Genomic DNA, 21,211 nt, shown 5'->3' with positions numbered 1-21,211 from the left:
GGGGAAGCTAGATTATTGAAGACGTTTGAGCACTAATGTTAGGGAGTGAAATGGACTGTAGGTATTGAAGTAAGCAATACTACCCATTCTAGAACTGTGCAAACATGAGTCTTCAAAACTCTGCTGAGCTTTAGAATAAAAGCTGAAACGGTGGTATACTCCCTTCAAGATTCTCTCACTTCTTCAGCACTCATGGGCTGGGAGTGTGTGGAAAATTATTTCAGAGATCACTTTTCATTTTTAAGCTAAGATTTGTTTGAGAGCTAAATTCTAATGAATGTCTTGTGCTGTCGAGTCAGAGGGTCCTAGTAAAAAAAACCCTGAGGAATGTATCAAAAATGTGGAAAAGCATTACTTTCATGTGTAAAATAATATGCAATTTTGAGAGTGTAAGTTATTTTGAAGACTTGTCAGCTCAAAAGCTGTTTTTAAAATTCATTATTATATAACGTTAACTTTTGCATTTCATTACACATCAGAGACCAAATGATGTGTGAAAAGCTAGAGCATTTGAGTGAATAGCAAGCTAGATGTGGGGACAAAAATTGCAAGTCAAAGACTGCATCAATGAGAAGTAAATGATGAAGTTGCTGAAATCTTAATTTGGACTGCCATGCTTATTTTCTAGGGCGGGGTGTGCTTAATTACTGCCAGAAGACGACTATTCTGTTTCCAGCCTTGCTTTCCTTCTCTTGCCTCGCACAAGCTGTAGTGTTTGCGCAGCCCAGCATTGAGCTGATTCAACTTGCTAAATCATCAGTGAACTTAACACAGCCTCCCCACACACAAAAAAGGGGGGGGGGGGGGGGGGGGGGGGAGAAAAAGGAAAAAAAAATTAGCAAACTGAGTTGGCTAATGGGCACCAGAGGTTGTGGAATAATAGAAGTAGGATGGTGTGAGTGGAGAGAAGGGGGAGAGCAAGAGAGCAGGACCTCCCCTTTTGGAATCTGGTTCTGGCTTAAGTCATAACATTCAGCTTCATCATGTATAGCTGTTGCTGTTTTCAAAGTAGACGGGTAAGCATTGACACAAGGAACTTGAGTTGTCCAAGAAAATGTAGATAATTTGTATAGATGATGATAAGTCATTATTCACAACTCTGCAATTTTTTTTTTTAGAGTTTTGAGTATGAGCCAAACCATACTGAAATCTGTGAGATGGATGCGGGGGCTTTTTTTGAGACAGAGGTGTTGGCTTAAGTTCTTATGTAGGACTTGTTCTGGGATACACATATTCTTATGTTTTCAGTAGACTGCTCTGCATCTTCTGGATATTAAATTGAGTGAAGGAGGAACTAATGCAATGACTCCTCTTCTTTAAATTACCCTAAACTATTGCAGGTGTCAAGGTTTCCTTTGCACTTTGTGTTTTCTTGGAACATGCTTGTTAGCATGATTGTCGTCCTTTGCTGTAAAGTCTTGGAAGTAATACCAAACTGTTCTTTTGTGTGATTTTTTTGCTTCTTTCTCTGAAAGCTAGAATAAATCTTAACCACCACTAATAAAGATCAAAACATTTTTCTTCACCCACTAGTTCTATTTTTTTTTTAGACTACCATTACCCTTATTCTTTTTTCTTATTCAAAAGATTAATGTCATCTTATGAATATTTGAGTTTGTGTCCCATTTAGGAATTGATTGCCCTGTATAAGCTGAAGCATGTGCTCCATTTAAACTCCTGAAATCCAGTCTAGAAAATTATTTAAATACATTTCCAACTTAAAGCAAACGGTAGACTTCTTAGTGCCAGCAAGACTTCTCAATTGTTCAAAGGTTTGTTGCCGAAGATTCTGAACTGGACCAAAGTTGAATATTAAAATTGTCTTTGCTTGTTTCTGACACACTCCAGTTAGTGGAGCATGACTGTGGTGTGTGAGTCTTGAGTGAGTGAGTTTTGTTGTGTCTGTGGTGTCTAATTCAGTGCTGTTATTCTGCAAGAAATAAGAACAGAGTGTGGTTTGGTCTGACCCCATTTCTTTTGTTGACTGAAATTCACTTCAGTGTGAGATCTTCCTCTTCTGATATAAATGTAACATCTTAACTCTGTGTTGGGTTTCTGAATTTAGTTCGCTCAGGTAGTAACAACTGCCAGCAGCAGCACTGGGGAATGTGCACCACCTCTATAAGCAGCAGCAGTTCTCAAGGCCGAAGTCTTTTGTCTGCTTTTAATTGCGCACTTAACTTTGTGCCTTACTCTCCCTATACCTATTGTCTGTGTAAAAGGCACTTGGCTTATATTGCAGGTAAGCATCTCCGAAAGGCATTGCTGCTGCCGCTTGTCACTTTGGGTTTTTCATACTAGCAGTGGTACATGTACTACAACTTGCCCTATCTTGTTTCTATGTGTATAATATTCAATAACAATATAAATATATATTCTAGGTCTATCTGGTGCTGGGAAGACTACAGTGAGCATGGCACTGGAGGAGTATTTAGTATGCCATGGTATTCCATGCTACACATTGGACGGTGACAATATTCGCCAAGGCCTTAATAAGAATCTGGGTTTCACACCAGAAGATAGAGAAGAAAATGTCCGTCGTATTGCTGAGGTTGCTAAACTGTTTGCAGATGCTGGTTTGGTGTGCATTACTAGTTTCATCTCTCCTTATACTCAGGTAAATGTGAAAACCCTCTAGATAAAGTGTAGGGAAAATAAAAAATGCAAAATGTCACTCAGAATTTTAGTTGTAGGAATCCCTCACTGAACCTAGCCAGAATCAAATGCTTGCCTGTTTGTTTGGGTTTTTTGACATTTGTGCTTTCTAGAGATGATTACTCAAATTTCAGAAACATTAATCTTAAATATAAAAAAAGTTTACATTAGCCCTATAACTGGAACTGTCCTTCAGTCTATTAGGCAGAATTATTAATCTAATATTAGGAACAAACCCAAATGATACTCCAAAAAGAGTCTTAAAATTACAGTATCTTGTTTGATCCATGTAGATTCCAGTACTTCATAAATATGAAGACTAGGTATACACTTAACCTGAAGACTCAGTTAAATTGTTTCTAAAAGCAGCTTCTCCCTCAGTAAATGAATGGCGTGAGCTGTATTTTACCAAGTGGCTTAAGGGAAAGATGTTTAATTGCCCATAGTTCTTTTTACTTTATTTCATGCTGTGTATACAACATGACATTAGATAATAGTGAAAATTAACCTAAATCTATGTTCACATTGTTTTGTGAAGACTTTTTTCATCTGTGTATGAGAACACGGATAGGAGAGACAAAAAGGATGTGTGAACACCAAGTATCTTGAAGAATGACCCAGGGGCTGTAGCTCAGACATTTCACAGCATGAGAAGGTGTTATTTCTTTGGTTATAGTGGTATAAACAGTTCTTCTGATAATAATTTGGGGAACTCAAGATCCTGCAATAAAACAGAATTCTTTAGATATGAGGAAAAATAACCATATTTAGTAAGAGATGGTTTTAGTGGATTTCTTTGAGTGTTTTTTGTTCTCTAAATGAAATTCACCAATTGTTTCAATGCTTGGCAAGCCATACAAATACAATAATATTTGGAGTATACAAGTCTTGTCAGATTAACGAATGTAGAGAAATCTGGTGCTCTGGAGAGAAGGGTGGTAGTATCAGGAGCAGCAGATAATACCTCCTCTGACTTTAGTGAGCTAGGCAGATGTAATTTGGGGATGTAACTCTTAAGATAGGGGCAGGTATAGAAAATTCTGCACTCTATGCCTGGGTTGTTTGGTTTGTTTTGTTATAAATCAGGTTAATGTAAACTGTCTCAGATCTTCATGTCAGCTTTTACAATGTGATGAACTGTAGCCAAACTGATGTAGCTTGCAAGGCACCGGTTGATCAGATCATGTTTCTTTTTTCAAACTTTGAAAACTTGTTTACATTTTACTATCAGCTTCTTTAAAATGAACTTCAAAAGCAGAAAGACAATAACAATATGTGGGTGCAATCTTTTAGGTTTTTTTCTATTTTCTTTCAGGATCGTAATAATGCCAGACGAATTCATGAAGGGGCAAGTTTGCCTTTTTTTGAAGTATTTGTGGATGCTCCATTGCATGTCTGTGAGCAGAGAGATGTTAAAGGACTCTACAAGAAAGCCAGGGCTGGAGAAATTAAAGGTGAACCTAGATGTAGTCACATACTTTCTGTATAAGTGAAACATTGGTGTAATTTGACTCCACATAAGCGGGTGTGCTCAAGTCTGTGAGTGTACCACCCTTAAAAGCAGCAAGGACTGGGGACAGGACCGAGCAGAAAATTGGCATTGACTTCTAGCTCATGCAACTGAGTAGTTAAATGCATAGGAGAGTAAAAGGGCAAAACTGGCTATCCTCACATCGAAAAACCTTGAGCAGATTACATAGTTTCTATTGCAAGCTCTTATGATTGACGATTAGTCTATCTCCCTTGTGTGTCCATTGACTAGTTAAAAAAGAGCCTAATTCTCTCTGAAGTTTATAAAGAATTGCATTAATAAGAGTTACTAACTTCTTACAAAAAGTAAAGCATGATCACCATCTTTCTGTAAAGACCATTAAGTACACTTCTGAAGAGACTAACTTTTATTTTGAAATTAGGGTTCTATGCTAGTGCCCATGAAAATGCTTTCCTATCCCCAGCCTCAGATCAAGATTTAAGTACAGCCTGCAATAAAAAAAAGCTTAAATGTATGATCACTCTTTGCAAGTATTGTTTCAGGTGCTTCTTTGCTCTGTGTTATAGTTTGCAGAGGCTGACGACAGCACTTTTTATGTGTATTAAGAAGCAAAGCAGTTTTTAAAGTAATCACTTTCAGGTGCTGTGTTAGCAGATGCTGTAATGATGAACTCACCATTAATCAAAAGTGATATAAAATTCAAGAAATCTAAGACATTCCGCATGACTTGTTGCTCGATACTTCTAGCGCTACCAAATATATCATGTGAAGACCAGGAATAAATAAGGCTGAACTAAGGTTTGCTCAGAATCAAAGCAAGATGGCTTGAGATAGCATGATACAAAGATATAGTTCTGTACAGAATCCTATTTGTGCTGTAGTACTTCCTTAATATTTTGTTAATTTTACAAGCCCCATAACAGAATTGTGTCACTTTAGAATCATAGAATCATTGAGGTTGGAAAAGACCTCTAAGATCATTGAGTCCAACCGTCAACCCAACACAACCATGCCCACTAAACCATGTCCCTAAGTGCCTCATCTACACGTCTTTTAAATACCTCCAGGGATGGGGACTCCACCACTTCCCTGGGCAGCCTGTTCCAATGTTTCACCACGCTTTCAGTAAAGAAATTTTTCCTCACATCCAATCTAAACCTCCCCTGGCGCAACTTGAGGCCATTTCCTCTCGTCCTATCGCTAGTTACTTGGGAGAAGAGACCAACACCCACCTTGCTACAACCTCCTTTCAGGTAGTTGTAGAGAGCGATGAGGTTTCCCCTCAGCCTCCTCTTCTCCAGGCTAAACAGTCCCAGTTCCCTCAGCCGCTCCTCATAAGACTTGTTCTCCAGACCCTTCACCAGTTTCGTTGCCCTTCTCTGGACATGCTCCAGCACCTCAATGTCCTTCTTGTAGTGAGGGGCCCAAAACTGAACACAGTATTCGAGGTGCGGCCTCACCAGGGCCGAGTACAGGGGCACAATCACTTCCCTACTCCTACTGGCCACCCTATTTCTGATACAAGCCAGGATGCCATTGGCCTTCTTGGCCACCTGGGCACACTGCCCGGCTCATGTTCAGCCGGCTGTCGACCAACACCCCCAGGTCCTTTTCCACCGGGCAGCTTTCCAGCCACTCTTCCCCAAGCCTGTAACCGCTGCATGGGGTTGTTGTGGCCGAAATGCAGGACCCAGCACTTGGCCTTGTTGAACCTCATACAGCTGGCCTGGGCCCATTGATCCAGCCTGTCCAGGTCCCTCTGCAGAGCCTTCCTATCCTTGAGCAGATCAACACTCCCGCCCAGCTTGGTGTCGTCTGCAAACTTACTGAGGGTGCACTCAATCCCCTCATCCAGATCATTGATAAAGATATTGAACAAGACCGGCCCCAGTACTGAGCCCTGGGGAACACCGCTCGTGACCAGCCGCCAGCTGGATTTGACTCCATTCACCACAACTCTCTGGGCCCGGCCGTCCAGCCAGTTTTTGACCCAGCAAACAGTACACCTGTCTAAGCCGTGAGCCGCCAGCTTCTCTAGGAGAATGCTGTGGGAGACAGTGTCAAAGGCCTTACTGAAGTCCAGGTAGACCACATCCACAGCCTTTCCCTCATCCACTAGGCGGGTCACGTTGTCATAGAAGGAGATCAGGTTGGTCAAGCAGGACCTGCCTCTCATGAATCCATGCTGGCTGGGCCTGATCCCCTGGTTGTCCTGCTCATGCCTTGTGAGCGCCCTCAAGATGAACCGCTCCACAATCTTCCCTGGCACCGAGGTCAGGCTGACAGGCCTGTAGTTCCCCAGATCCTCCTTCCGGCCCATCTTGTAGATGGGTGTCACATTGGCAAGCCTCCAGTCATCTGGGACCTCCCCCGTTAACCAGGACTGCTGATAAATGATGGAGAGTGGCTTGGTGAGCACCTCCGCCAGCTCCCTCAGCACTCTCGGGTGGATCCCATCTGGCCCCATAGACTTGTGAGCCTCCAGGTGGCGTAGCAGGTTGTTAACTTCTTCCTCTTGGATTATGGGGGGTTCATCCTGCTCGCCGTCCCTGTCTTCCAGCTCGGGGGGCCGAGTACCCTGAGGATAACTGGTCTGCCTGTTAAAGACTGAGGCAAAGAAGGCATTGAGTACCTCAGCCTTTTCCTCATCCTCGATGACAATGTTCCCCCCTGCATCCAATAAAGGATGGAGATTCTCCTTGGCTTTCTTCTTGTCATTAATATATTTGTAAAAACTTTTTTTGTTGTCTTTAACGACAGCGGCCAGTTTGTGTTCTAGCTGGGCTTTTGCCTTTCTCATTTCCTCTCTGCACGACCTAACGAGATCCCTGTACTCTTCTGGAGTCGCCTGCCCCTTCTTCCACAAGCGGTAAACTCCTTTTTTTTCCTGAGTCCCAGCAAGAGCTCCCCGTTCAGCCAGGCCGGTCGTCTTCCCCGCCCGTTCTTCTTACGGCGTACAGGGACAGCCTGCTCCTGCGCCTTTAAGACTTCCTTCTTGAAGATCGTCCAGCCTTCCTGGACCCCCTTGCCCTTCAGGACCGTCTCCCACGGGACTCTCTCAACCAACGTCCTGAACAGGCCAAAGTCCGCCCTCCGGAAGTCCATGGTTGCGGTTTTGCTGCCCCCCCTCCTTACTTCACCAAGAAGCGAGAATTCTATCATTTCATGGTTGCTAAGCCCAAGACGGCCTCCGACCACCACATCTCCCACCAGTCCTTCTCTGTTAGTAAACAGCAGGTCGAGCGAGGCACCTCCCCTGGTAGGCTCACTTAGCAGCTGTGTCAGGAAGTTGTCTTCCACACACTCCAGGAACCTCCTAGACTGCTTCCTCTCTGCCGTGTTGTATTTCCAGCAGACATCCGGGAAGTTGAAGTCCCCTACGAGAACAAGGGCCAGCGATTGAGAGACTTCTGCCAGCCGCTTGTAGAATGCTTCATCCGCCCCTTCATCCTGGTTGGGTGGTCTATAACAGACTCCCAGCAGGATATCTGCCTCGTTGGCCTTCCCCCTCATCCTTACCCATAGACACTCAACCGTACCATCATCACAATCATTGAGCTCTAGACAATCGAAACACTCCCTAACATACAGGGCCACCCCACTGCCTCTCCTTCCTCGCCTGTCCCTTCTGAAGAGTCTATAGCCATCCATTGCAGCACTCCAGTCGTGAGAGTCACCCCACCATGTTTCCATGATGGCGACTAAGTCATATCTCTCCCGCTGCACAATGGCTTCCAGTGCCTCCTGTTTGCCGCCCATGCTGCGTGCATTGGTGTAGATGCACTTGAGTTGGGCTATCGATTTCACCCCCGGCATCGGCACGCCACCCCTCGGCTCATCTCTAGTGAGCCTGGTTTTATCCCCTTCCCCCTTTGAACCTAGTTTAAAGCCCTCTCGATGAGCCCTGCCAATTCATGAGCAATGATCCTTTTCCCCTTGTGAGACAGCTGGACTCCATCTGCCGCCAGCAGGCCCAGTGCCATGTAAACCTCTCCGTGATCAAAAAAGCCAAAATTCCACTGATAGCACCAGCCCCTGAGCCACGTGTTGATCAGGTTAGAAGTGGTAGTGAGGTATACAGTGCCTGAGTAAGCTACAAGTGGGTCTAGCAGTGGCTGTATCTTATGACCTATCTGATATATGAAGGATGAAAATTAACTGAACTTGCCTGTTCACAAGGAATGTCAACAACTGTTATCTTCTCTTTCTCCTGCAATGGTAATGGGACGCTTTCTTTGCCCCCTATTCCCACTCCTCCAGTAATCAGATGCTTACAAAATATACAGTTTTTGGAACGTATACCGGCCTTTCTTTATCACGTGGGGTACTGCAGCAATTGATCTTTTTCTTAGATGGGGAATTAAGCTACTAATTTTAATTAGTATTAATATTAGAATATTAGTATTAATATTAGAATATTTAAGTCTGAAGTGAAAAACTTGAGTTTTAATGTTTGTATTTACAATTGCAGAGTATGCAGATGTTCAGTTGCTGTAGCCCAGCTGGTATTTCTGCTGCAGATCTGACTTGTGCTTGCATGCTTTGCCTTTGGGCTTGATTTTTCCTTTTTGTTTATGCATGGTTAGTCAGAATCTCCTCTGTTTCAAAGCAGATTGCTAGCTAAGTAGGCCAGAACAAGTGTCACTGGTAGCTTGTACAGTCTGTGACAATAGTTATTATAACTACAATAAACACACACATCTACCTTACATTAACAGCTATCTTAAGATGGGTATGTTAGCTAAACTAATGTAATAGGTATTGGGATTCCGTATTCTTCAGAATATTGCTTGGTGGCATGAGTGTAAATTTACATATATACAGGTCATTCAACATCAGGCTTTGTGTTAAAAACAAACAAACAATCAATCATAGCTAATAATGAAGGACAGCTGATGGATGACTAACTCTGGGTTGATGTGCACAGTTCTGCCTGTGCCCCTTTCTTTATTCACAGTATAAACCAAATAACTTCACCAACAAAAATGTGCTATGTATGTGCTGCAGAATGCTGAAGTTTGATGCAGTCATGTAGTAGGATTAGCAGATGGTCTGATAAAGAAAAAAACTGTTCATTTCCTTAAGAAATCCTGTATTAAGGAAGCTAAAACTCTGTGCTCTTGCCTGTTGTGTTGGTTTATATCTAGAAAACTGTGAACAATGTTAAAATAGTCATCTTTTGGAAAAAGTCACTTCAAGATTTTTGTCTTATATTCTGTAGGTTTTACTGGGATTGATTCTGAGTATGAAAAACCAGAAGCCCCAGAGCTTGTGCTGAAAACTGATTCCTGTGATGTGAATGACTGTATACAACAAGTTGTGGAACTTCTTCAAGAGAGGGTGAGCAGAAATGCAGATATATCTTAGTAACTTCTTTCAAAGCGTTTGTGCCTGCAATCTGAATGTGCTGGGAAAAGCAGAGACAGTTTTTATGAGTTAAAGGCTTATACATCTTTAAAATCTAGCTTTTAAACTTGTCCTATTGTGTGTTTCCTTTTTAAACCTAAACATTGCAACAACATTGATCTCTGTCAAATAAGATTTGGACAAGTGGAAAATTAATTTATATTAATTATCATAATTGATAACTGGAAGGGAGAGAAGGTTGTCTCAGTTGTTACAGAACCAATGATGAATGCTGACTTTAAAATTGGTTGCTAGCATTTGCAAGAGTCTGAAATTTTTTACTTGGTCTCTACAGTGTACAAATTAATATATACTGCAGATTTGAAGAGGCAGGGATGCACTTACACAGTAATTTCAGCTGGGCTAAATAGGGGCTGCTGTGGTTGTGTCTGGTTTCCCTTGTTTCCACTGTTTTTCTTGCACTAGTAAAAGTGGTCTCCTGCAATTGTGTAATGAGCGGTTCAGGAAGCTGATGTTCTTGACATGACTGAGTTGAGTTAATGGTTCATAGCTTCTGAAAAGGTAGGTCTCTTTCCTCATTCATGCCTGCAATCTACACCATCCCTTTTGAAGCCTCCGGGCCTCCTCCTGTTGTCTGCTAAGTGGATTCTGATCATTACCCAACGTAAACAAACAAACAAACAAACCCCAACAAACCACCCACAGAAAACAAAATAGACAAAAAACCCCCAAACCCAAAACTCACTAAAAGTGAAGGCAGCCATGAAATGGCTTTATTCTCTTGAAACCATACCCCCAGAATTTGCTGATCTTCATGTAGAAGAAATGTGTCTCCTTACAGTCTTATCTATAGTCAGTGGGTAGTAGGATGACATTTCAGACAATTATTTTAATTTATATACTCTAGCAGACAATTATTCATGTGTTTTTTTGTGAGGTGGATGTTCTGGAAATTTAGGGTGTAGGCAGTAGCTTGAGTAAAGCTCCATCAAGTCTTGAAGTTGGTACAAGCAAAAGACCTCATCATGTAGCCAGCATGGAGTTAATTTTAACCCTCTGAGCCAGTACAGCTCTGGAGAGATTTAGTCTCTTGTATCTAAATTTTCAAGAAAACTCTTAATAGATAACTGCTTGCTCAAGGTTGCTCAGGAGATAAGACAGGGCAGAAAACCACAGCAGAATTCTAGATTTTTACCCTAATGCTCATCTGAATATTTTTTTGAAGAAAAAAGGAGAGAGCTGTGTAGGAGCTCCCACCTATGGGAGGTGGCAGTTCCTGACTCTGGGAGGCCCTGCGCCTCCTGCTCAGAAGAACAGTTCAGTATGTTTGGTAATTGTAGAAACCAATGTCGCATGGGCCAAGATAGTGATCCCCAAAGTCTTGCATTAGTACACTTGGTACACAGTGCCTAATGCTGGCTCCTGGCCCAGTCAGCTTTTCTCTGTCCTTTGCTTAAGGCATATTTTAGCACTTATTTTTTTTTCTTTCCAGACAACAGTATCATGAATGCCGAGATAACTTAGTGGTTGCTTACTTTAATGAGAGACAATGAAACCAAGGCATGACTGAACAGGCATGTCTTGTTCTCAGGCCATATTAATACAGTGATATCTTGAGAATCTAATTTCTGTAGGTTTCCTTTATTTGGAACAAGCCGTGTCTGTGGTTTTTTTTTAGTAATCCATTGTGATTAGTAAAGAAAAAGACCATAGGCCAGCAGCATTAAAAATAATTTGGGATGTTTGTTTTGTTTCAATAGCTGTGAAAAACGTTGGGAAGAAGGCTGCTTAAAGTATTGGTAATCCTTGAATTTCAAGGACTGTTTTTATACTAGTTCAGACAATAATGGCAGCGAAGAGAAGACAGCTGGAACTGTATAAACGTGTGTTGAGATAGACAGATATACACACCTATATATTTATTAAACAAGGATTTGAAACATTGTTCTTTTATAGGTAGTGGAATTATTTGGTTCTTAGAATTTTTCATAATATTTGAAGAGAACTCTGAAAAAAAATTTACCAGGTCTTTTCCAAAAACATGTTCAATCCTTTATGGAAGAAAAAGGAGGTAACCACACACAAATAGGAGTAATAAGCAGCTGTTGAATCTGGAAAGTTATTGTGTGGTATAACTTGGTTTTGAGGGTCACCTGGTTTGGTTTCTTTGCATGTAAATGCAATAGATACTTTAAAGTTCTTTCTAGGGACCTAGAATGCAAGCTGAGTATCTCCTAAAGCTACTGAGTCTGAGTCATATGAAAAATTCCTTCCCCCCCAACTGCTTTCAGTACTATACAAATCAGTGCTTGCACCCCCCCTTTTTTTTTTTTTCCAGCCAGAAAGACTTGTGTGGCTTTTGAGCTTGATAAATTTGGCTTTCAATCTGCTGATGCTTTCCAATGGAGTCAGACAAGCCTAGCGCGGGTGTTTGGCTGTAAAGATTTCATTGTTTTCATTCTTGTTTTTCCTGTCAACAAATATAGCTGATCTAGCCCATTGCACAAAGTTCATATTTCCTTACTATGGAATAAGTTCAATATTGAGCCCGGAAAATATTTTCCGAAGAAGTCGTAGCTCAGGAATGCCACCTTTATTGTTAAGGAAGTGCAAAAGTGTACAAGGAAAGAGTTGCATTTCCAGTAGGTAACTTCAAACTTTTAACTACCTTTGTATAAAAGTTCCATTCTTAGGGACATCAACTTGCAGCGGCTCTGCGAATACCACCCCCCAAACTGGGATCTGATTGTGCAATTCTACTGCTATTTAGATCAATCCACTGTGAGTGTATGTATAAACTTTCTCTCCCTTCTTCCATCTCCCACCCATCCCCCAACAGTTACAGCCAACTTCTTATCTAAGCTTAGCATTCTACTTGTATTTGGGAAGGTGGTCCTCATGGTAACTTATAGTACTGATTTCCTAGCTATATTCACACAATTGCCTGCAGTTGTATTAAAATTCTGTATTTTGGAGTGGCAAGAATTTGGAGCAGAGTAGAAGTTAGGGGTTGTTCTTTGTTGTGGTTTATAAGGTCAGTCTCTTTTTTTGTAAGATATGAAGCTTGAGGCTGGAAAATACGTAGAAATGGGTTCTGCTGTTCTGTACATCTGGGTTTTGGGGGTTTTTTTGCCTCAAATTATGCTGCAGCTATCACTGTAACAACACAATGATTCTCTCTGGAGCAAAGTTCTCAATCTTGTCTAGTTTCTCTTTCACTTATCAAAAATTTGATAATAAAGAATACTCCATGTGATCACCTTGGTCATCGACGTGAATTGCAGCAGGCTCCAAAACATCTTTCAGTATTTGTTTTTATTGAGAAACTTGCAAACATGGGAGCTTAGTATTTTTAATATTTGTAACATTCATGTAGAGCAGGCATTACAGGTCTTCAGCCCACTTTTTCATTATTTGACTGTAAATTAGGCCTTCAGTAGAGTATATGTGACACAATTAATTATACCCAGCTGCTAGCTGGGTACTGAATCATTATTTTACATGAAACCTTGTTTCCTGTATCCTTCTGCTTTCAAAATCATTTCAGCAGAAAATTTGTATGAATACAACTGTTATTTGTTTGGACGCAATGTTCAAACCAAATACCTACAGCAAAAGGTGATTGGGTGGGACAAACTGGGATTCATAAGACAAAGTGCAGACCATGGGGATTTTATAAATGGTTTATAATGCTGGAAGTAAGCATTTGTATGAAATACAGTACAGTGACATTAACTTGCAGCATACCTACCTTTTAACTTTGATATACACTGACATTGTGTGGAATAACTCACCTTTTTGATAACTAAACAAAGTATCTTTCTTCCTAAGACATGAGGAGGATACAAGAGAACTGAAATAAATTGTTCAGCATTATAGAAACATTTGTCAGCATTATGAAAACGTGCCCATGCAGCAAAGAAGGCCAACTGCATACTGTACTGTAATAGCAAGAGCATAGCCAGCAGGTCGAGAGAAGCAATTCTCCTGTTTTATGTGGCACTTCTGAGACCTTATCTGGATACCATGTCCAGGTTTGTGCCCTTCTCCTTCACCCAGTAGGAGGCAGACATTGATGCACTAGAGTGAGTTGAGCGCGAGGCCACCAAGATGGTCAGGGGCTGAAGCATGTTGCCATACAAGGAGGGGCTGAGTGGAAGTAGACTTGTTCAGCCTGGAGAAGAGACGGCTAAAGGAGGTCTTGTTGCTGTTTCTAGCACCCCAATGGGAAGGTATAGAGAAGGCTTTTCTCAGAGGTGCACAAGGGTAGGATGAGGGGCAACAGACATGAGACGAAATATGGGAAATTCAAACTAGACATAGGGGAAAAAAGCCTTTCACTATAAAGATGGTCAAATATTAGAACAAGTTGCCCTGAGAGTCTGTGGTTGCCTCCATCCTTGCAGATACTCAAAACTTGATTGGCCAAGTTCCTGAGCAGCCTGCTGTACTGGGACGAGTTTTGAGTAGGAGGCTGGACTAGATGACCTCCAGAGGCTCCTCCGTGATTCTGTGATAAGGCTAATAGTTATTTAGTGTGAGAAGCTGGGGAAAAAAAACACGCTCTGTGTAAAGGATATGCAAGATTATACTATTAGTTTTATACTGTTACAGTGAAGATTTAAACACACAACAGTAAAGATGTAAGTCCATGAGCAGAAACCAGTATAAGCTTTTACATATAATTTAAAAAAACCCACCTCAGTATTCAACTTCTGTGATTCCCACATCAATAAAACATTGATTTCTTCTCATGCTTAGGAAAGTAAGCAGAACTTCCTGTATTTTAAGTTATGGATTTCCTGTTTTTGAGGTATGTGTGCTTTGGTTGTGGTTGTTTTCTTCTGAAAATATACTACTGAATGTTATAGAAAGAGATTTCAGTAGCTCAAATTGGTAAAAAAGCATGTATAATTTTGGAGTTATTATTAAAGAACAAGCTTCAGTTACATTGAATTGTGTAATCATTAAATACTGTGATGGTGTCATTTTTGTTACTTATTTCTTCTGCTTTCTTTTCTCGTTTTTAACTTCTGTATTCTGGGAAAAGGCACAGACAAGGTTTTTGTTCAGAGCCATTCTATATTAATTGCAGAGACTCTGGTTAGGCAACAATCATCCAGTTAGATCTGCTGACTCATAGGTTTGTATGAGTATTTCCTAGATGTTTTCGGTCAAAATGATTTAGGTTGATACAGATGTACTATGTAAGCTAAACATGACTTACTTTGGCCAAAACAAATGTGTAAAGGGTGTCTTTACACATTTGAGAGAAACAGCAGTGAATGGCTGGGGTCGAAAATTCCTCTTGTTAGCACAAGAGGAGGAGTGTTTCTATGGCTCAAGTGAATTTGAAACGTGATAGAACACAACTGAGAGGCAGAAAAGAGGCCCTCAGTCCAGAAAATTGTACCTCTCTCTGTTAAGATCATAGCTGTCATTGCACTTTTCAGTTTTCCCCATACTTAAAGTACTGACAAACTTCCCTGCAAGCTGTAGGTACCCAAACTTAAGTGATTATTATAGTCAAGCAAATACTTCTGTTTGTTTTTTCCATATATAAATAATTTAGCAGTCTCACACCTCAATTAATATGAACTTATAAGACTAGTCATTCAGTAATGTAAATTGGATGTCACTTGTGAATGCCCATTTAATGGAAACTTGCCTGAAGGCCCTTTCTTTACAGACTGTTGAGGATGTTAGATAGCATCAGCAAAGAACCTACCACTGCAGTCTAAGGAGGCACGTTCCCATAAAGCATCTAGCTTATTTTTGGATCTAACTTATCCTTTGGTAGAATGAACCTTTGAGTAAAGTTACTACCTTAACGCGGTCACTAGATGGCTTGCTAGCCTAGCATTTTCCTAAAATTCATACAGTTTAAAGACCTATGGATTCCTCTTGCTGCTGTGTTTATTTTTGGGGTTTTTTTGGTTTTTTTTTTTAAATCTAAGATGTTATTTTAAATACCATTTTTATGTCTGCAAGGGAATGTAGGTTTACTAATCCTACAAATTCTCTAAATGTCTGACTTGGTGTTGCTAGAACTGTCTTCAAGCTGTTTACATCCTTATAATGAGGTAAGTTGTTGACAGGAACTGCATTGTGAAACCTTTTCCTTCACTGTTTTGCCCATTAGTGGGACACTAAAAACAGGATAGTATTTGAAGAGACCTTTTTAATATGCACATTTATTTTAAGCTTTTGATGGTTTGTAAAATTAGGACATTCTAGCATGGTAATGAACTAGGGTCCAGAGGGGAAGCTTCTGTGAAGCAGCATAATGTGTATTCAGTCATTATACTTTGCTTGCAAGGTCTGCTGTTCTTTACAGCAGGCAATACCTTTATGTGATTCCGGGCTTATTGGTGTGGTGGGAGTCTGCTGCAGGTCTCCTGGGTTGTAATGCTGCTGCTCAGGCAGAGAAAATAGAAGGCAGGTTTTGCCTAACTTACTGTCTAATAAAATCAGCTTCCCAAATGATGTCTGATATATAATGGACTGAGTTTAAGTTGTTTTCCTTTTATTTGTCTTTGGAGATACGAATTATGTAACAGCCAGTGAGACTCACCATGTCTTTTTACTCCCGCAGTCATTTTATCTCCTACTTGCTTTCATCATCCCACTCCCTTTGTTTTATTTTCATGGAGGTAGTGCCTAATGTCTGATAAATGCTTGGAAAAATGCTTTAAAATGCTCGGGCAAACTTTGTGTTTCCTACAGACATACCTGTTTACTCTGGGCTGCATATACTGGAAAAATAAATATAATTTCTTTATTCTTATTATCAGTCTGTATATACTTTGCTGTAAGGGTGAGCTTTTTTTGTCAAAAAGTAAAGCATTACTTTACAAAAGTTTCCAAAACTCTGAAAAACCTGTTTTAAAAAGAACTGGCAGCTGCTTTTCACTGATTTTTTTGCTACTGAATATCACTGGAATATTTGACTGGGTTTTGACATTTTACACCATCCTTTGTCAGAGGAGATTCTTTAAAGTTTTATCATCATGGCCTTCTCCCCCTTTTTGTTTTTAAATTATGTTTTTATCCTTATATTCATATCTTACGAGAAGTTTAAGGTCTTGAGCATCGCGGTGTGAGAATGTCTTGTTTAAAACACATGGAGAAAAACTGAATTTTTTTCAAATAAAAAATGTATATTCTGCGGTATTCTGGTTATAAAACTAGATTTCAGTTCATTGCATATATATGCACAGATGGCCTCATTTAAATGTTCTAAGTGTTAGTATATAGATTAGGACACTGGTGTTATGTCATTAGCTGTAGGTAATACATTTAATTTGTACTTCTGTATTAATCACTTTCAGTTGAGAAAGATATTTTTTTTTATCTCCATGTTACCACTTCTAATGTATGTTGTATAGTGAATGACTTAAATTATAAATGCTCAGTCTCTAAAACTTTTTTTACTTCTTTAGCAAGTATAAAAGCATAGTCTTCCTTTCTGCTGTAGATAATGTAGACATTAAGTCAGAAAAACTGCACTTAATTCAATAGTTAAATATTTACTAGTTAAATATTATATGGGGTACTTAAGGTTTAGAAAAAAATCTCTTGTCAGAATGTTTCACTTTAGTTACTCAAGCCAGCAGCTTGGCAAGCAATGTATCATAATCTTGGAATAGTGCTGGTTTTTTAAGTAAGTGAATATTGCTTAATGAATAAACTCTTGCTACAGGGTGGTGCAACATTAGAATTTTACTTCTTGACCATGTGTTCAGTGTCCAAGAAGCATTCTGAGCAAACATTAAGTTCTGCTTATTCCTTTTATACAGGACATTGTACCAGTGGATGCCTCTTATGAGGTGAAAGAGCTTTATGTGCCAGAAAACAAGCTACAGTTGGCCAAAACTGATGCTGAGTCTCTGTTAACCTTGGAAATAAATAAGGTATTGTGTGTTTGGTTGTCTCATTGCTGAAGTTGAAAGACAGTCTAATCTGTTGCTCAGCAGAAGTAGTTATAGCTGAAATACCTGTACTGGTTACAGAATCTAACTTGATATACTTTTTCCCCTCTTTTCTTGAGAGAAATCACAGCATCTGTGTTTTCTTTGATCACTTACTAGAGATAACAGTTGAATCTTTGTGATTTCATAATGTCCGGTATAGTGTTAGTTTATCCCAAGCCTGGAGATTAAATTTACAGTGACTTCCTCCCATGCCTCTCCCCCCACCCCACCCCGCATCCATGGACTAAACCATGCCTGGCATGTCTTGTATGAGTAGTTGTTTCTAGAAGAATTACTAACTTTTTTTTTTAGTTTACTTACACAAACCTTTTTATTTTGAATTGTAATGACCTAGAAATATGAAGGAAATCAGTCACTGCTTCTTGATTCTCCTTGTTGGTAACCTTCAGCTGAATGATAGTAACCTTATATACCGGGCTCACACAGTTGCAAACTTAAGTCTACAGAGAGATGATCACATCTACTTTATTGGGTTTTTTTCTGGTTAGAGCATATTCATGCTACTTTTCTGGCTTTCAGCAGAGAAAATGTGGAAAAGCGTGGATCAGCTTGATCAACTGTTCTTATTTTGGTTAAATGCATTATTTTCCAACTCAGATAAATTAGACAAAACTGCTTCTGGCTGTGTTTCTGTTCTACCTCATCTTCTTTTTCTGAAGAACTAGGCCTAAACACAGATACAATGCGTGAGTTTTTTCACTGGCTTTTTGACAGTATTACTAGAACTTAAAGCTAAGCATTTGATCTAGGACCTGACTAAGCTCAGAGTTGAGCATCTGCAGTCAGCAACTTGACTTTGAAGGACTGAGACGACATACTAAGCACTGAATTAAATAGTTTTAAAATTTGCCTAGCCTTCTACTAATAATAAATTTTAATACTTCCTTTCACTGCCTCTTACTAGATGCCTTTCACATATGTGTCTGTAAAACTATTTATTGCTTTGATAAGGAATAAATATTTAAGGTCACCATTATTAAATTTCTCTAGTGTCCCATTCTAAATTGCTCCCTATCTAGAAAAACAAATCCTTTCCCCCTCCACTCCCAACCAGGGGTTTGTTAAATATCAAGCAAGTATATAACGTAAGCTTGGGAAGAAAATGTGTGTTGTACTTGCCTCAGCATAAATTAAACAGTGTAATAAAATTAGTCATGCTCTTTGCAAAAGAGACTTGCACAAGCAAAGCCTGTCTTTGTCAAAGACTTGACCAAGTCTTAGTAATGCACATGCAGAAATAATAGAGGCCACACACTAAGTCATAGTGTAACTGTTTAAGTGCTAAGGAAGGAAATTCCCTGTAAGCTGATACCTCTTAAACTAAAATAAGTACTAGTCCCGAGAGAATTTTACTTGTGGATTGCCTCACTAGTTTCTGCAATAAAAATTTTCTTTCTGATCTGTTTTAAGATTAGACCTCTTAATATTCACCTCCATAATTCTCATATTTTTGTGGTAATTGTATGTGTTGTGGTTTTTTCTTGGTTATCTTGCTTTGTTAAAAAAATAAATGCACGTGGGACTCTCTAATTCTGTTAAGTTGAACTTTATCAAACATTTACAAATAAAGTTTGTTGTGGGGTTGTTTTTTTGTTTGTTGGTTTGGTTTTTAACACATGGAAATTTGATCTAGTGTAAGGACTGGAAAATAGCCAAAAATATGAACAGTGAGGAACAAGTTGTTCTTTTTTTCTTACTTGTAGAAACTTTGAATTCTTCGTGATTAAAAACTGTAATACTGAGAAATCTTCCATTTATACTGTCCTGCATTTTATGGGTAAATCATGATCTATTATGATTAATACCTGATGTCAATCATTAAGCAACAACTTTTATCTGCTCTAAGTCTATTTCTCCGTTTCTTTACAAGGTGGATATGCAATGGGTGCAAGTGCTAGCAGAAGGTTGGGCAACACCCCTGAATGGCTTTATGAGAGAGAGAGAATACCTACAGTGCCTTCACTTTGACTGTCTCCTCGATGGTAGGGTAAAACTTACCATTTGTAAAACTGAACAAACTAATCCTACTTCTAAAATATTGTTGATGTTTTGCTTCTTAGTGATGATGTGGTAACACGTTATCAGGCTTGTTCACAACCTGGGGTAAGAGAATAGTGTATTATAATCATCAGTTTTAAACTTGATGGTTTTATTCTTTTTATACCTACCATTGTGTTAGAATTTAAATGTCTTGTCTTTTTGCCTTTACAAATTATGTTTTTCAATTGTTTTCATTTTTGAAAAACATTTAAACCTAAAATTCATGTTTCTAATTTGTATTGAAGAAATTGATTTTAGAATTCAGAATTGCAATTTAATTGCTGTTTAGCTCTGTGTGCCAAAAGATTTGTTCTGTAATAGTAATGAAGGAAAAGACAACAAACTGACTTGAGTGCTGGAGCTATTGCAGATATGAAATCAGAATTTGAGGAGGTGGCTTGAGTATGGACAATTGTCATGTGTAATTGAATTACCATGACTTAGTAATTATCCTGTGATGATTTAAATGAATATATTTTATTTTGCATTACCAATTGGCTAAGAGCAAGCATTAGTTAAGGTAACCAACAAGTGATAACATACTCAGGTTTTGGAATTTGATTGTGATACTCTGTCATTTTTCATTTATTCCTCTTTGAAGGCTCTGTTTCACTCCAGCCTTTTAGGGTTTTTTTGCACTCTATATCAAAGAGGGATAGAAAAAATTCCTGTCTTCCCACTTCCTTCTGCATTACTCATCTCTTGCTGGAGACCAAATAGCAGAAAAAAAAAGTCACTTGTCTTTCAGTTCTATGATCCAGACACCTGTTGTCCCTCTTACATTTTCTAGTTCCCTTTTCTGTAAGTCTCTTGGATACTATCCTAGGCAACATAATGCCATCCTGTTATTTTGGAGTATCTAAAGTTTTCAGTATCATTTTGGACTGCTAGTTTTGTTTTCATTCCATCTGCCTTCTGTGTGTCTATCCAGGTGAAATGTACTCTGCAGATGGCATGCTATGCATTCAACTGCTAAAATAGCTTGTAGCTTCTTATTCTGCCCTGTAGTCTTCTATAAATCAGAATTTTTATAAGGCTTTTAAGACCTTGTATAGGTGAGTGTTTCAGATATGGCAATATTACAAGTTTTTAAGCTTCTCTTGCAATTGTTTTTAGCACCTCACGTATGCTGCAAAAAATATAAGAAATGAATGAGGAATAACTTATTGATGGAAACAATTATCAGTCCTAAGCTTGAATAGAATAGTCATGTTCCTCTAGATGCTACCATATTTCCTCTTCTTAGATATGTAATGCAACATTTACGTATTAGAACCTTTTTAGAAAAATGTGATTGCCTTAAAACTGCTTTGCTACTTGAAGCAGTGGCAACGGTTAAATCAAAACAACATCCTGAAAGTTTCCTCCCTGATTGGTATGTTAGTTCTGGAGTCTCACAGCAGCAGTCATTTTCCAGGGTTTTGATTTTGAAGAGAAGGAAATTGTTTAATACCTGCAATGCATCTCATCCTTTGGGCTCTAAATGTGATGTTCATACTGACTGACTTATACACTATGGAGATCAGTGCAGGTGTGTTGATATTCTCACTTTAAAGCCTAATTATCTGAAATAGTCTTAAGCTGACACTGTGCTCATCTGTGACTTAACAAACTCACTCTGCTACCTTGCCTCAGTTTGTCATTTGTACAGTGGCTGAAGACA

At 39.4% G+C, this 21,211-nt stretch overlaps 1 protein-coding gene across 2 annotated transcripts in view; it reads left to right on the top strand.

Annotated features, from left to right (window-relative positions):
• PAPSS1 (3'-phosphoadenosine 5'-phosphosulfate synthase 1) overlaps positions 1 to 21,211 on the top strand; it is a 56,640-nt gene that overhangs the window by 15,072 nt on the left and 20,357 nt on the right. For both annotated transcript variants that reach the window (XM_076336865.1, XM_076336864.1), the window contains exons 3-7: positions 2,382 to 2,617; positions 3,971 to 4,109; positions 9,369 to 9,487; positions 17,314 to 17,427; positions 19,379 to 19,490. In XM_076336865.1, the coding sequence (XP_076192980.1) occupies positions 2,382 to 2,617; positions 3,971 to 4,109; positions 9,369 to 9,487; positions 17,314 to 17,427; positions 19,379 to 19,490 (720 nt within the window). The remainder of the gene's footprint in view (positions 1 to 2,381; positions 2,618 to 3,970; positions 4,110 to 9,368; positions 9,488 to 17,313; positions 17,428 to 19,378; positions 19,491 to 21,211) is intronic.

Source organism: Aptenodytes patagonicus, chromosome 4 (genome assembly GCF_965638725.1).
Source record: "Aptenodytes patagonicus chromosome 4, bAptPat1.pri.cur, whole genome shotgun sequence".
Taxonomy (NCBI): Eukaryota; Metazoa; Chordata; class Aves; order Sphenisciformes; family Spheniscidae; genus Aptenodytes; species Aptenodytes patagonicus.
Note: the sequence above shows the minus strand (reverse complement) of the source record. Positions and strands in the feature narration are given on the sequence as shown.